Source organism: Fringilla coelebs (assembly GCF_963513975.1).
Source record: "Fringilla coelebs genome assembly, chromosome: 3".
Lineage (NCBI taxonomy): Eukaryota > Metazoa > Chordata > Aves > Passeriformes > Fringillidae > Fringilla > Fringilla coelebs.
The window spans coordinates 65,982,196-65,997,952 of record NC_140030.1 but is presented as its reverse complement, the minus strand read 5'-3'; the positions used below and the strand labels follow the sequence as shown (position 1 = coordinate 65,997,952).

At 37.5% G+C, this 15,757-nt stretch overlaps 1 protein-coding gene across 4 annotated transcripts in view; it reads right to left on the bottom strand.

The window, feature by feature from the left end:
* The window catches only part of UTRN (utrophin), a gene marked incomplete at its 5' end in the record, with an annotated part of 335,751 nt that overhangs the window by 69,414 nt on the left and 250,580 nt on the right, over nucleotides 1–15,757 (bottom strand). For all 4 annotated transcript variants that reach the window (XM_084203642.1, XM_084203643.1, XM_084203641.1 and 1 more), the window contains 4 exons: nucleotides 393–453; nucleotides 5,367–5,445; nucleotides 6,813–6,959; nucleotides 9,045–9,313. In XM_084203642.1, coding sequence (XP_084059768.1) covers nucleotides 393–453; nucleotides 5,367–5,445; nucleotides 6,813–6,959; nucleotides 9,045–9,313 — 556 coding nt within the window. The remainder of the gene's footprint in view (nucleotides 1–392; nucleotides 454–5,366; nucleotides 5,446–6,812; nucleotides 6,960–9,044; nucleotides 9,314–15,757) is intronic.

Genomic DNA, 15,757 nt, shown 5'->3' with positions numbered 1-15,757 from the left:
TAGTCACCACTGTCCTGCTCTAGGTTATGAACTTTGTGATTATAAATACATTATTTATTCCATTTTTTCCCCTCTACAGATTATACTCTCAATGAGCCACACACACAAGAACAAGTCCAGTTTGAACGCTGACAGTATATTACACTGGAGTGCTGCTGCTGTTTCTGATGCGAGTGAGGTTCTTAATTAGGGTTTGTCAGTGACTTGTTTTTATGTATTTCTAAATTATGCAGCACACAAAGCAATAAGCATTATAATATAGGCAGCATAACACTACATAGAGAAAATCTCAATAGCATTTCTTGCAAGTACTTAATACCTATGTTTTTCTGCTAGGTTATGGTGATTGGACTCTGTTATTCTTAAGAAAAATAGAATCAAGGCAAACTTACTTGATATAATAGGGTACTTTGTTATGCGAAACAGATCTCTGCCATGGAAACTGTACTGAGGCTGAGGAAATAAAGAAAAGGTTGTTATTAGAAAGCACCTGTCATACTAAAAAATCTAAATTTTTTTTATTTATTTTGCAGTTAATATGATTGTAATAAATTAAATGGAAACAATTAATATTTCCCAGACTACTTTCAATAATTAGAAAAGCAGCAAAAGAAAATTATGGCAATCTATCATGATGATTACAGGCATCTATTTGATGCCATGCTGGAAATAAAACAAATGTGATGACTCTACTTCAAAGAAGGATGATAAATTCTGAGCAAGCAAACTATCCATTTAGGGAAACTGCAGACACTTGTTTTTCCTACCTCTATACAATTATCATCAGTTTATACTTTTAAAATAAATGATCCCACTAGTATAAACAATGCTCTGCAACAGAACAACAATAAGAAATATCAACCTTGTTTTTATTTGGTCCAACCCTTAGTTCCCATTTGCAACTCAAATTAACATTGATTAACACTGTACGGCCAAGAAAAAAAAAAAACAATTAAAACTTGTCTTTGCACTCCTTGACAAAGAACTGCAATCTTTGCAGAGTTTATGCAAATCAGATATCATCCACAATATCAGGAAGGTTTCTGCACACTGAGTCAAAAAAGGCATGAAGTCATACATGACACTGCAACTCTGCTGACTTAAAGATCCCAAGATATAAAAGGTAAAAAGTGTTCAGGACAACAAGACTGTTGGTGCTCAACTTAAAAATAGCTATTTACTGAAGAGTTACAGGTACACATATCAGAAATTACCAGACTAGTGCCTGGGTAATTAGGGTTCCAGCATGAAAAAACTCCCTGCACAAGATTCCCTGTGGAAGCAGAGATGGAAAGAACGGGCAGGAACAGCGACCACCACAATGGGATGGATTTACACTGCACACACACGGCTTCTGACACGGAGTGCCTGCTCTCGGGTCCTAACAGCCTCCACTTAGAGCCTGGGTAAAATGAGACACAGCTTTGATCCACACTGGACCTCAAGTAATTAAACTCTCAATTAATGTAATTTTCTGCAAGCTTGGCCCACTTTAGGATTCATCCCCCTCTGGGAAAAAAAAAAAATCCACTTGAAAGTAACTCTCTCCTCTTCCCTAAAGACCCCTCTAAACTGCAGTGAAGCCTTACAAGCTGTAAAAGCCCCACAGGTTGTTGCAGCTACACAGAGATAGGTCTGGCCCTGCTACCAGCTGGCTGGTGCCCAAGGGTTTCATGGCTGTGACCTCTTCCTAAATCACACAAAATACAATGGTTTATAATTAAAAAAATATTCATGTACTGAAAGACAGATTAACTGGGAATAATATTTGGGCAATTACAGAAATAAAGTAAACCACTTTCTTTACTGGAAAAAACAAGAGAAAATTCCATCTTTATTTGAAGAAGGTAACAATTTCAATAAAGACATAGGTAAAGAAAAAACATAGTAAAGGCTAAATGCTCAAACAGATGTAGCTTACTAAAAAATAATCCTTAGGCCTTCATAAATCTGAGGGGAAAAAAACATAAAATCAACCTGATAGGTGAAAGTGGCCATCAGCTTTAGAGTTTCATTCTCTAGTATCACAATTTGGCACCTATGGTGGCTCCTGTTCTAGTACATGAATTATGTCAGCTAAGTAAGAATTTGCTTAACTACAATTTATTTGCTATGACAGATATAGATATTCTACACTGACATAAATATGAAGTAAGCAATGTAATCAATTAAATGACTAATTATTATGGAACAAGTAATATTTTATTTATTTGGGAACAACCTTTGTAAAACATTGCCAGCTCTCTGCTGTAGGAAAGTCTGGAAAATGAGATTACCATTCTCTCTTAAAAATCACTGATGAAAACTGAACATAGTAATTCTCAGCTTGGCATTCACTAGCAGGCCTGGAAGTATTAGTATGGCTGAGATGCTTTGAGCAGGCCACTGGAGACATAAGCTATTTGTTAGGGAACATGTGGAGCCAGTGCTCTGTGGATGTTCATGGATTTGTCTTAGAAAGCATACAAGAGATGTAACAGACAGTAGTGGATCGTGAGCCTTGGAAAATAAAATTATTACAGAAAAATCAAGTTACTATTTCTAAAGGCAGGAGGCAGCAAAAAGCAATCTTTTTGCAAGGAATAGTGGATTATAAGGATTCTTCACCATTATCTGTGTTAGGGATGCGTAAAATTTACCGATCAGTAACTAGCTTGAAAAGTGCCTATCTTCCATCTCAAAAGCACTGAAAAATCAACCAAATTCTGCCTCCCGGTGATGGGAGGGGACAAATAGCTCAGCAAAAGGAGGAATTGTAGATTGCAGTGGCTTACTAATGCAGCTTTACCTCAGACTCCTAACACAGAACATTTTATGAAGGGCTAATATGGTAGTCTTTGGTAGTCTTTAAAAAGACTTTGAAGCCCTTTCATAGTGATGGTCTGCATGAATCCATGCAATTGGTGTTCCAAGAAGTCAAACAGGAGAATTGAATGCTGCACTGTGTTGTTTTAGCACAGGAACATTTCTAGCCACTGCAGAGATGAAATCACTGGACTAACTGGGGTGGAACCAGGGTGCTGGATAATCTTTTCTAGGCTTCCTTTCCCATAGAAGGTTGGCCTACATGATCTTTTGAGGTCAGTCCCTTTCAAACAGGGCTACTCCATCATTCTATGAAACTGATGAACAGGCAAAAATAGGTGTCTTGCTAGCAAAAAATCCTGATTAAATGATAACTGGGGTCTAGTCAGTTAAAAATGGTGTGATGGCAAGTTATGGTTCCTTCTTAATATTTGGAGGAAGACTAACAGGTAAGTGAGGTGAACTGAAAATAGCTGCTGTCAGATAAGCACAGATACAAATCTGCCCTCTAATTCAGAAGGGCAACTTTGGAAATGAAGATTTGCCGAAAACATACATATATAATCAATCTCAGACTTAGGAGTTTGAGATTGCTCTATTCAGATTACTATTCTATTTGTTCCTCACAGCTAGAAGTCACTTATTGCTGCTAAAAAGGTTTGAAATTTTTGATTTAGAATACACAGTCTTTCAACCTGTCAGGATAAAGCCTTCAACTTTCCAGATTTAATAATTTTTTTCTATTATTATTTTACTTCTGAATTTACTGTCCCTTACTTACATTTACCAGACACTATATAAAGTTGCAGGTAATAAGTTCTTTAACTCTGTCTTTAACTAAAGCTCAAGAAAATGTTTGGTTGTTTTTTTTCTTTTGTTGGTGGTGTTTTTTTTACGACCCTTTAGTTGTAGTTGGTGTGGGGAAAGAGGTTGTTTCTAACAAATGGTTTAAATTAATAACAACGTATTATTTGTTTTTCCAAAACTGTGTTACTTAGCTGTAATTCTCTGTGGTATCTACCAACATGGAAACCATCCTGGAAACCTCCCTTCTTTTACTTTGGAATGTAACAAGCTGAATGTCTCCTTAAGCCTGAAGAATATTCCCTAAACACAGCTGAGGAATGCCGATAAGGCACTACATAGTCTCTGTGAATGTTTTAACCCAGTTCACCACTCAGACTTGTGAACACGGTGTTTTATTGTGGCATGCTGTAAGCCAATTCAAGGAAACGATCCAGGCCAAGACAAACAAAACCAGCAAACCTTTCCTGGCAGGTTTTACATGTGGACTCTTCCACTGATTCTCCCTCAACTAGAATAAGAGAGCTAGATTCTGAGAAACAACTTCTACATTGCTTCCAAATCTGTTTTATTTACAGAGACTGACTAGTCTTACAAAGAGTTCATCTGGCATTCTTCAGCAGTGCCAAAGGTAGCACTCGATCTGTAATCTTTTTAACAAGGTATTACATAGATGTACTGATCAGGTTACAAGTTTGAGACTGCAAGAGCTACAAAATCACTGTGTCAACAGTATGCAATACTTCCAATAGGGCCTTAAAAAATAAATAAATCCTATACTTTTAAAGTTGTTTGTTCTGTCAATTTAAAAAAAGGATGAAATGGGCTCCAGGAATTGCTGGTTTGCATAACAGCTGTAATATTTTATAAACACTGTGTTTGGTTTACTGAAAAACCAACTGTCAATTCAAAATAAGAACATGATTGTAACATAAGTAAAAAAAAAAAACCAAGATTTATTCAGTGATTTATATTATCTATACACTGACATACACTACTTCAGAATCTCTGGGAAAGATCTGCTCATTTTTAGGTTGACTCCTCAACTCCTGTAATATTGTTATCATTTTTATAGAAGCAATCAGTTAAAAACAGGAGAGGTGATTGGGTTAAAATTCTGTCTCATTAGCTCTGATGATGGCAGGTAGGCTGGAACATCAGGAAACCGACATGGACCTCGATACCACAACCTATCTATGCATAACAACTATATCAACTCAGCTTTTGTCCTCTTAGTAGATGAGATTATAGGCTTACACCTCAAAAGTGTTTATTAAAAAGATGCAAGGATAGTTCCTGAGGAAGCAATGCATGTTTGCTTTTCCCAGCCCTTTACTTGAAGTTCCAGGAATGTATGACACGGAGCCTTTAAAGAAAAAGAAAAACACAGGGAGCTCTTCTTTTGTGCCATCCCAGCAAGTGTGGAAGCAAAAGAAAATGAAAGAAAGAGTTGGCAAAGGATGAAAAGATGTGGTCAAACATGCAAAGATTCTGGAACAGTCACTGGTCAGACATTTCAGAGAGGACAAAGAATAAAGCAATGAGAGCACACTCATCTCAGAAAGACAGAGTGAGAAGCCCACCAGTCAAAATGTCAATGAAGTTATGAAGATGAAACACCCCTACAAAAACAAGGAGACAGAGAATATCATGGAAGAGGAACTTCCTCAAGGCATAGGAAAACATGGAGTACAGATCAGTCAGCGTTTGAGAAAGCCATCATATCTTACATGCATCTATTAATTCAAGGAACTTACTGGAAAGAAAATGCTGTGATGCAGGTCCAAAATCTCGGTGTGCCTCCTGTAACTGTTTCAGGCGATCCTCTACAGACACCTACATATAAACACATACACTCAAAATCTACATTGCAACAACAAGGTCATGATAAGAACATCACTTGTTTACATTTCTTCTAGTGAAATCAATTTGTTTGTGTGTCGCAGCAATTATTTGACATCCACCTATTTAAGGCAACGTATTTTTCTTTCATCTGCTTAATGAGAATCATGTTTCTATTTTGCAGTGTTCTGGTGCGAGAACTGTAGATCAATAACAACAGTAGTTTCATGGTGACTACAGCCAGCTGCTGAAACTTCTGACCTCCTCCCAACCCTTCTGTTTTTCAAATTCCTACAGTCAGCAGGTCTCAGTTTGATTGCATTGATCTCATGCTGCCTTTCCAGCACAGAACCATTTTGGAAGACTGTTTCACCAGCTGACATGATGCCCCTCAGTCTAATTGAAATTGCAGTAGCAGTACTTTGGTTGCTTAGTTAACTATATTTGAGAGGACACACACAATACCTCCCCACCAAAAAAAAAAACCCAAAACCAACAAACAAAATAAGAAGAGAAATCCCACTACCAAATTATATTAGGAAAGGAAAGGTCTGATATGACACAATAACAGCTTTGACTCTCAGGAGTGACTCATTCAAAACTACTGGCCAACAAACTGGTGCCTAGGTTTTGAAAATTCATTCCCACCACCCTCACAAGAGATGTGATAAGTATTTCCTACAAAAAAGAACACAAAAAAAAAGAAGAAACCTCAGAAATTCATAAATGAACTTTAGCTGATGTAAGAAACTTCACTAAATCATTCACTGTGAAACTAAGGATGAGTCCCAGCTGTAATCAGGCACACGGATTTACCTTTCTCAGACCATTCAAGCACAATAATTATAATTAAGCAATATGAATCTCTAAGCATATCCTCTTCTGCTTTTTATGCTAAATTGCTATAGCATATATCTTGTTATAGCTCTACTAATATTTAAATCACTTTAAGTGAAATTTCCTACAGCAACTGAACACTCAAAGACACAATAAAACAGCTTTTACACAAGTCTGGAAACTTAACAGAATTTTTTACACCAGTTTTTGGGGACACAGATTTATGCAGTAAAATCTACTGCTATAAGACACACAAAAAACCCATGCAGCAATAGTTCCCACTATTTTCCCAGAATTAAATGCAGTTTCCTGTTGAAATAAACTGCTGAAATAGATTGAAAGGAAAAGCTTTTGGCCGAGCTACAGCAGGAGAGGCAGCTCCTTTTGTTGCATTGGTAGTAACAGAATAACATCTTAGTGACAGAAGTAATGAACAAATGGCAAGAGGTGAATGTTTTAAGGAAACAGAGGAGAGTGAGAAATATCCCTCCCCACACACCTACTGTACATGATCAGAAGTATACCTGTAAAAGTTTCCACCGCATATTAAGATCATCCAGTTGACGAGACATCTTTAAAGATGGATAAAGGTCAAGTGGAGACAGCTGGCTGGACAAATCATTCACTGTTTTAACTTTTAAGTTGATGGGAGCAATTTCTTCTCTAAAAGCCTAGAAGTGTAAGAAACACTTTTGTTCAGTTGACATCTGAGCAGCACAAAAGTGTAAGCTCCACATGGTGCTGACCTGCCCGATGTGGCAGTTTATGCTAAACAACTGCACACAAGTAGTTCTCAGCAAAGAAAGTTCACTCACTTCAATACTCTTCCTGTATCACTCATATCCACCTTTAAGGAAAAACTGTATGAAACTTACTGAAATGCCCATAAGCTAATTGCACCTCTAAAAGAATTTAATTTATTGTTGTTTTGTTGTTCTGTATGGCACTAGAGCTCTTTGAAAAGGAAATACACAGTGCTATATTAGGAGCTTTAGCAGCATAGAGCCTGCCAACTCTTCTTAAGAAAAAACATTGTTTAGTAGCTATAGTTTTAAAGTATTAAGCAGCTGACAAAAATTCAATTTAAAAACTATTATTGAACTAGCAAAGCATGAAGGAATGTATCTTCTAAGGAAAAGGAGTACAATGTTTTACCTGATTAGAACCAGAGAGTAAAGCTATTACAATGCCTAAAAAGAAGTAAAAGGCTTATTGAATCAAATCGAACTAAATACAGTATTAAGACAAAATTGATGCAAGTTTAGTTACAGTTTAAAAAATGCTTCAAATTTCTTGTTTGCTGTGAGCAGTTAAGTGCTCAATCCTGTAAACAGCTTGATTAAACATCATTAAACAAGCCCAAAACAGCTGTAAAGGAAGTATTTTCTTTGGACAATTTATTTATCTCCCTTCAATAATCACTCTCATTAGGCCAAGGAACAGAAAGAACATACTGTTAAGAAAGAAACACTGGGTTTCTGGACAGCCAGTAGGCCCCTATTGCTTCAGCAAATGTTACAGTTTTTCCAGAGCAATGAAAATCTGAAAGACTTTGCTTTCATCTACTTTACAGAAAAAGTCATTAAGATATGACAAATCGCTTCTTAGCATGAGAACAAGAAGCTATTTAGCATTAGCATCTTATTTCTTGCTTTAGCATCCACATTAAAATATAAGAAAAGAAAGAAGAGATTCATTACTCTTTTCAAATCAACAGCAGTCTGGATATTAACTCACCTTTGACTACCTTTGTTTTAAAGATTTCAGTTCCATTAACCTTGAAAGTAACTACGTAATTTGGAGAATGAGGATGCTTACACTGCTACATGTGCAATAATGTAGCCCTGTGAATTCACAGACACTGTATGCATAGAGAGAATATCTACAGAAACCCAGCTGCAGCCCATTTTATTCTTCTAACACCAGCATCCTATGCTGAACACATGGATGGTCAGGTACAAAACCCCAGGGTCTTCTAATGCTTTGCTATATTCATTCTTAAGCTTAAAAACTGAAAATATGTGTTTATGAAACAGAAGCTTAGCAGCAAATGCTGAATTTGCCGGAAACAGCAACCTTCTCTACCTACATGTGCATACCCACACATTCTCCTGGAACCCATGATATTCACTGCACTGTACTATTTCCAGTCAGCTTTTCTGGACTATCAGAAGATATTCCTTCTTGGGGAGCTTTGCATTACCAGGTCCCTACCCAAGCCATGAAGTTAGGCAGGGGATGACTACTACCCATCAAAAGCTGCCATGCCTTGGGATGCTGAGCCCTGCATGGCACCCAGGCAGCAAGAACTGGTTTGCCCACAACAACATTATAGGGTAGCATGTGTTCTTCAGTTTGAAGTAATCCTGCGGAGAAGCCAGGCTAAAGTAAAAGCAAATGCAAATTTGCTAACACAAACAAAAATAGACAATAGGCAAGTTTAGTTTGTGAAAGTTGAGAAAAATAAATTAAAACTAAGTATTTCTGTATGATTAAGAAATCTTTAAATGTTTTTCTAAAAAGAGTTATGCCTGATGCCAAACAGATCGGTGTGCCTATGTAATCCCAGCCAAAACTGGGAATGTGGCCCAGCCCTGGACTTTATCTGAGACTTCAGATACCATCTTTAAAGAGTTTATACTGCACATGAGAATTTCAGCATACAGTGTATAAATATCTAATATGACTAGAGGGACTAGAATGGAAAGATCTGACACACAAACAAACAAAATATTTCCCAGGAGTTGCACACTTACTGTAGTTTTCTCAATGTGATCTGGTAATGAATCTATGAGCAGGTCTCCTACAGGTTTCCAGCCACTCCTCACATTTTCAGCCTCCTTCAAATCAGCATCAAGGTCATCCATGGCACACTGAAGGTCTTTTAGTTTTTCCAATGCTTTGTCCACTTGCTTCTGCCAGATACTGGCACTGGCATTTAGGTTCTCCCATTTCTCTTTTACCTCCGACGACTGCTTACGCATGGCTTTGGCAATCTTCAAGGCTTTCTCCTCAGGGGTCAATTCTGCAGAGGGGAATAACAGTTATACTGTTTATTTCTTATTTTTGTTAAACAGATAGTGTGCCTGAAATACACACCCAAGACAGTCAGTAAGTCCAGTGTCAACTGATAATTTATTTCAGCAGGTACAAGGTAGAAGAACGTCCACCTTGCTGTAACTGAAATAAACCTCAATCACTCCTACTGACAACACAATTCTTGATCAGAAGGCAGGGAACTATTCCAGACTCCCATAAATTATGATACCCACAAAGTAAAAGCAGTTTACTGATGATTTGTTACTTTTGGAGGGACAGGGAAATGAAATAGAAGATACTTCTTCCATCCTGGAAACTTCATTAGGTAGTCTTGGCATCATTTCACATAGAAAGAGCATGGACAGTGCTCTGTTCCTGGATTTCTCACCACCACCTTTCACTGTGGCACCAGCATATTCAGTAGCAAAACCCAAGGTACGCTAAATACCATGGGGGGCACGTTCCGCAGCACTACATCAGTTTTTCTGTGTAAATACCAAAATCTAAAAAGGCTGGTTTAAATAACTTTTCCAAACCTACAAATATTCTAATGAGGTGGTTGACTGAAAAAGCATTAAGCTTATGGTGTACTACTTCTCACAAATTTCAGGCTTATTTGTCTAGATCCCACACAATCCAGAAACCCGGGAAACCTTCAACTTGAGACTGAGCAAGACCCAGACAGCTTGAAAGCTAAAAGAAAATCCTAAAACATCCCCAGCAGCTCCTGCTGTCTATTGCCTGGGGGTCCTTGCTGAAAAAAACTCACGGGAAGCTTCCTTCATCAGAGAAGAGTTGCTTCAGTAATGACAAACAAACATAGCCAGTCTCAGAGGATTCCCCTTCTACATAAAAGCAAGCAGAGGAAACTATAATGCAAAAAACTGAGAACAAAAGAACTGGCAGAGACATGACATGCACTGAAACTAAGCCAATTGGCCTTCTATTCAGTCCTATATAAAAGCCCTGGAAAAGGTTTATCACAGTACTCTTGTGATTAAAATTCAAGTGTTGCCTATGAATAAATTATACACAATCATGCAAAGATGAAAGTACCATTTTTGTCAGAAGTCAGATGAGACATACCATCTTCCATTTACTGATAGACTGTCTTTAAAATCATTATAACTGACTGAGCTTGGAGTTGCTACTGTGGTTGGAGGAAGGTGAGGGGCAACAGACAGATTGTGTGGGAGGGAGGTTTTTGCTTCACAAAGGCCAGATGAATGTCAAATTAAATGCACAGTTATGGTTGCAAAAGTTACCCAACTGTGTCTCTTTTATGCAACTGTTGTCCCATAGCACCCAATACAGAAAAGCATATTGTGAGTAATTAACACAAAATAAAACATTGAAATACACTCCAATTTGTTGTTGAGAAGTCACTTTTTTCAAGATAAAAAAGTAAAGGTAGTAGTTTGGATCACAACTAGAATTTCTGCCCACCAGTTCCACATATTTCCTCTGTTTTTTCTTTTGAAGTTTTTTCAAATCTTGTTAGCCCATATAGGTATTGTTATATTCTAGACTACAACAACTAGAAGAGTTTTCAACAAGACAATCCAGATGCCATCTGGGAAAAAGAAAACACAAACCAAGTGAACAAAAATCAACCCACAATACAACTGCAATTTGTATTACAATTTTTGGTATAGGGAGGAGAGGGTATTGCTCAAAAGCACAAGGACCTTGCTGGGAAGTGGTTATGTAGGAGAAACAACAAACAAGGAATGGTAACCAGAGCACATGGAAGGCAAGAGCAATCAAAAAGAGCCAACAGCATCAAGGGAAGGGAGACAAATACCCAGCCTGTGGGTTGTGGCGCATGTTTTGAGCTCAGAAGAGAGAGCCATCCAAAGAAAGAGTGCAGCTGAGCAGTACAATAGATATTTTGAGCTTACCAGGTGTCTTAGGTTAATATTTCAGTGACTTGTTGGGTGTCATAAGCTATTACATTAAAGCACTGCCTATGTGCACTCTGCCTGCAAAAGCAGAGATTGTAGCCAGGCTTAGGGACACTGCAGTGGCAAGGTGGTGTTGCAGAGGAGAAACTTGGAATGAAATGACCGTGAAAAACTCCCACAATGCTTTACTAGATGCAAAGAGATATGAACTATGTATGTAGCTCTGGGATACAGAGACGTGGCACTAACCTACAATTTGCAATACTGACACACCAGAACAAAGATGAAGACCAAAGCTGTGCTGTGATAAATTGCACCTTGTCTCTCTATTTCACAGTAGAATAAATTGCATTATAGCGCAACACAGTTTTGGAATGATCCTTACCCCAAGTTCTGCAAAGACAATATTTCTTTATTTCTTTTGAAAAGAAATAAAGCCCATGCTCTAAGTAAAACCCTCTTTAAGGAAAAGAAATTCTTTTACACTGAAAAGAGCAGCTACAAAATGCCTATGTAAAGGCATCAAAGAAGTTGTTAGCATAAGTACTTTTGGAATAATTCACCTTTGAGAATAATAATATTGATGAATGAATGGGAATTCACTGCAGTCCAGAGACAATGAACAATCTAGAAGTTAAGCTGTACCTAAGGACCAGCATTTAGTATAACAGGTTCTCTCACAGGCTGAGGTTTCCTGTCATACAGCTGTAAGTTGTGAGCAACCAAACCTCAGCAGTGAAAGTTGCAAGACTTATAAATGAGGATTAAGGGAACTCCCAGAGGTGAAACACCTTACATAAGGCAAGGCAGTACTAAACTTCATTGAGAGGGGAGAGAAAATTGCAGACTGATTGGATAAAGCCTCCCCTGTTGGCACCTTGAACATGTGAATACAGGGGACACTATACCCAGAAACTGGACTAAGGCAACATTCCATATACACAAAGCTGCAGTCTACCACTTTGAGCCAACATCATGCAGTCACATCGTCCTTTATCTGTTGTCAGAGCCAAAACCTACCAACTCTGCATGAAAGGGTAGAATGCTGCAAGACCCGTGCAGGTCTAAGCTAGGTTATTAGTCAGTTAAAAAGATTGGTCACTTGACAGAGAACACGTGGAAAGCTTCACAGTAAGGGCTGAAAATCTTACAAAACTCTTTAGCTTTCCTTGAAAGCATAGACACAGGAGATCCAATGAGTGCTTCTTGCTTTGACAGAGGCAATAACAAGAAAAGTGGCTGCAGCATCTGGGGATAGGTTCAGGGGTGGTTATGGTGGCCCTCAGTTAACAAGTGGATTAGATGATCCTGCAAGTCTCTACCAAGCTTGATGATTCAATGACTAGAAGAGGGGAACAATAGACTAACTTTATTTGTCTGGCCAGCTAAAACAAGGCAGCTTTACTCACAAAAGGGCTATTCCCTTATTTGGGGACGGGAAAAAGGTTCCAGAATGATTGGGGTGATATAAGTATCCCAACAGAACTGAAACCCAAAACATGTTTGAAGACCATCTGTTAAATCAATGTTATTATGCAAGGATATCTACTACATATTGTGTTTGAAAAATATTAATTCATTGAAGACTCCTTTATTTTACAAAAGCTTTGGAAATGCTTGTAAACCTTGCACTAAAAAGACATTTACTAGAGAAATAGAGCAAAATATGTGCTTTTATGAGCTATAAACCATTCAGCATATATTCATTTAACAGAAATACATCTTGTATAACTTTATGTTTTCCATCACAAAAGCCCAAGTTATTAATGAGCAACACATTACTTTTTTTCAAGCAGAGATCATATTCTTCAAGATACTGGTTGCATGGCATAAAATTGTAAATCTCAAAGAAAGTGTCTTAACAGTAAGATTTTTCTTCTATTCATTTGGAATTCATTAACCAGCCTGTCATTACACAAACCAGCAGACAGGATTCCTTTTTGCTGTGAAAAAATTTTACACAATAGTCGTTGGTCTTTTTTTCCTACTTAATATAAAGTCTTCTCAATCACCAGTTTGATTGGTATCTTCCCACTCCTTTTTTTTTTTTTTAATGTTACTTATTACATTATCCTCACTTCAGCAGCTGCTCAGAGAGTAAGAACAGCCTATATTCACTGGACCATCTGTTTACAGGAGAGGACAGATATTAACTGACCTTGCAGTCAGGGAAAAGAATTCCTCTTCTGTAGTGAAAAAAATCTTGATTTTAATATACATTTTTTGTCACAGACAAAGCACTGAAAACTCCAACAGCTTTTCTACATCTCTAGCACAGACTGAGTGCCATAGAAGGAAAACTTTCAGGACTGAATTTTCAGCATATAGTTTCCTTGCATGCTTACATATATGGATTATAGTAGTGAAGAAAATTCTTCTTGCTTAAGAATTTATTTTAGACCTCAAACTACTTAGCTGTAGCAGTTTTAATTCTAATCAACTGAATAATCCTTATTATGTAGCCTTGAACTAGTGATCTTTTTTCATCTTGCCAAAATTACAATAATTTCTTTTCACTTCTGCTAAATTCTTAATCCAATATACTGAAACTGGGGATGATTTCATATTGCCTCCTTCTCACATGACATCAAACATTATCTCTTCCTTGGTTCTATCAATCTTTGCAGCAAAAACAATGGATGACACAGCACTGTGCTCACTTTGAAAACTTTCAGAGCATTAGAAGAGGCACGATGGCCATGATCAAACTCCTACACAGAAGATCCAAAAGCAGCGCTACCACTGCATCATGAAGTCTTTAGCACTGCTGCAGAGAAAGCATTGCCTGAGTTTCTAACAACCTTGACAGAAAACTTAGCCCTGATGTGATGGGAACAGGAAGTTTAAGAACAAGCAGCAGTTGGTTAAATGTTAAATGTAAACATGTTTCCACCCAGAGAACATCCCGTTTTTCAGATAAAACTGGGACGCAACAGAGCCTACAAGTCAGGAATTAATATGACTAGGTTTATATCCCAAGGTCCTCATGAATAAAAAACCCCCAAACAATTAACCAATAATAAAATTAACCATTTTGAACTGCAGCCAGCCTGTTTCCATTAAAATCCTCTAAGTTTCCACTCCACACCACTCAGCAAGTGGAAACAATTTCCTTGAACTTTACTAATATGGCTCCAAGCAGACAACCATGTAGACCCTACAGGAAGAATTTCAAAGCTTTACCAAAGTGGACTAAACTTGTAAAAGAGCTAAAAACCCTAATTTTGAAAACAAGAGAGAGAAGTATTTTGTGATTGTCTCATGGGTAAATGCACATTTCTCTTATCATAGGAAGAAACTGGTAAAAGTCATGAGGGAATAAGCTCCAACTAAAACAAAAGCAGCAATGTTAAAAATAGTGTAATTAGTTTCTGGATATGATTCCACTGACTTCCAGTGGGCTACATCCTCTTCATTCTCCTAAGTACTTCTAATTTACAGTCAAGACTTCATACTCAGTCCAACTGCACAGCAGAGGGAAAAAAAAATCCCAGTAGTGTATGATAGCTAGAGAATAAACACAAGTGATTTGGAATAGAAATAGATACTAGAAATGCTGCCTGCTATATACCTGTTATATATTAGAAAAGAATATGCCTATTATTGGTGAGATCTTCCTTGCAAAAGGAAATATTGCGGCAGAGAAATTTACCTAAACGTCAGTGATGGTAAGGAAAAAACTGCAGCTTTTATTTATGCCTGAAACAGGTAAAGATATTGTCCCTCTACAAGTTTAAATAAAGTATCCACATACCATTCACTGATGCTCATTAACATATTTCTTTTATAACACAGATGTGATTTATGGGGCTTTCTATTCAATCAATAGGAGATAACAGATGGTAAACACTTATTTTTAAATGCTGTGTTTAACACAACAACCTTTGCTACCAAATAGCGGCTTTCAAAGCTAGGAATCTAATTGTCTTAAAAAAATTAAGTTACTAAAGTTGTTGGACAACACTGCAGACTCCCAGAGCCATGCACTATTACAATGAGAATCAGTGTAGTAGCCTGTGATGATCTGCTAGGATGTTCCACTGCTTCAGTGGAAATGTAAGGGCAGAATTTCAGCAAAGTTTTATCATCAGTTCATAAAACCCTGGGGACATAAAATATGAAAATCTGCTTTCCTTTGTCTTTCCAATGGCCTGTAACCTTACTGTACATGGAATTAAGAAGCCAGATGTAACTATGCCACAGAGAAATATAATTAACATTTTTAGATCAAAGTTTTCTTCTATACTATGGACAAGTGACAAAAAATGCTAAAAACATAAGTATTTTCAATTTCTTTTTTCCTATCCATCCATGAAATTCAGCAGCTGGCCTGCTGGCTTATCAATCAGCTCTCTTCAGATGCTGGGGCAGCTCAAATACAGGAAGACTGTGAAGCTTGTTTTTTGTGATGGGGCCTCTCCTCTCTACAGAAACATGGCAAAACAAAAGCAGAAGAAAAGACAGATGGGAGATAAATTGACTAAGAAAGTAGTTTCCTGGAAGATAGAGAACTCTGTCTGAATGTG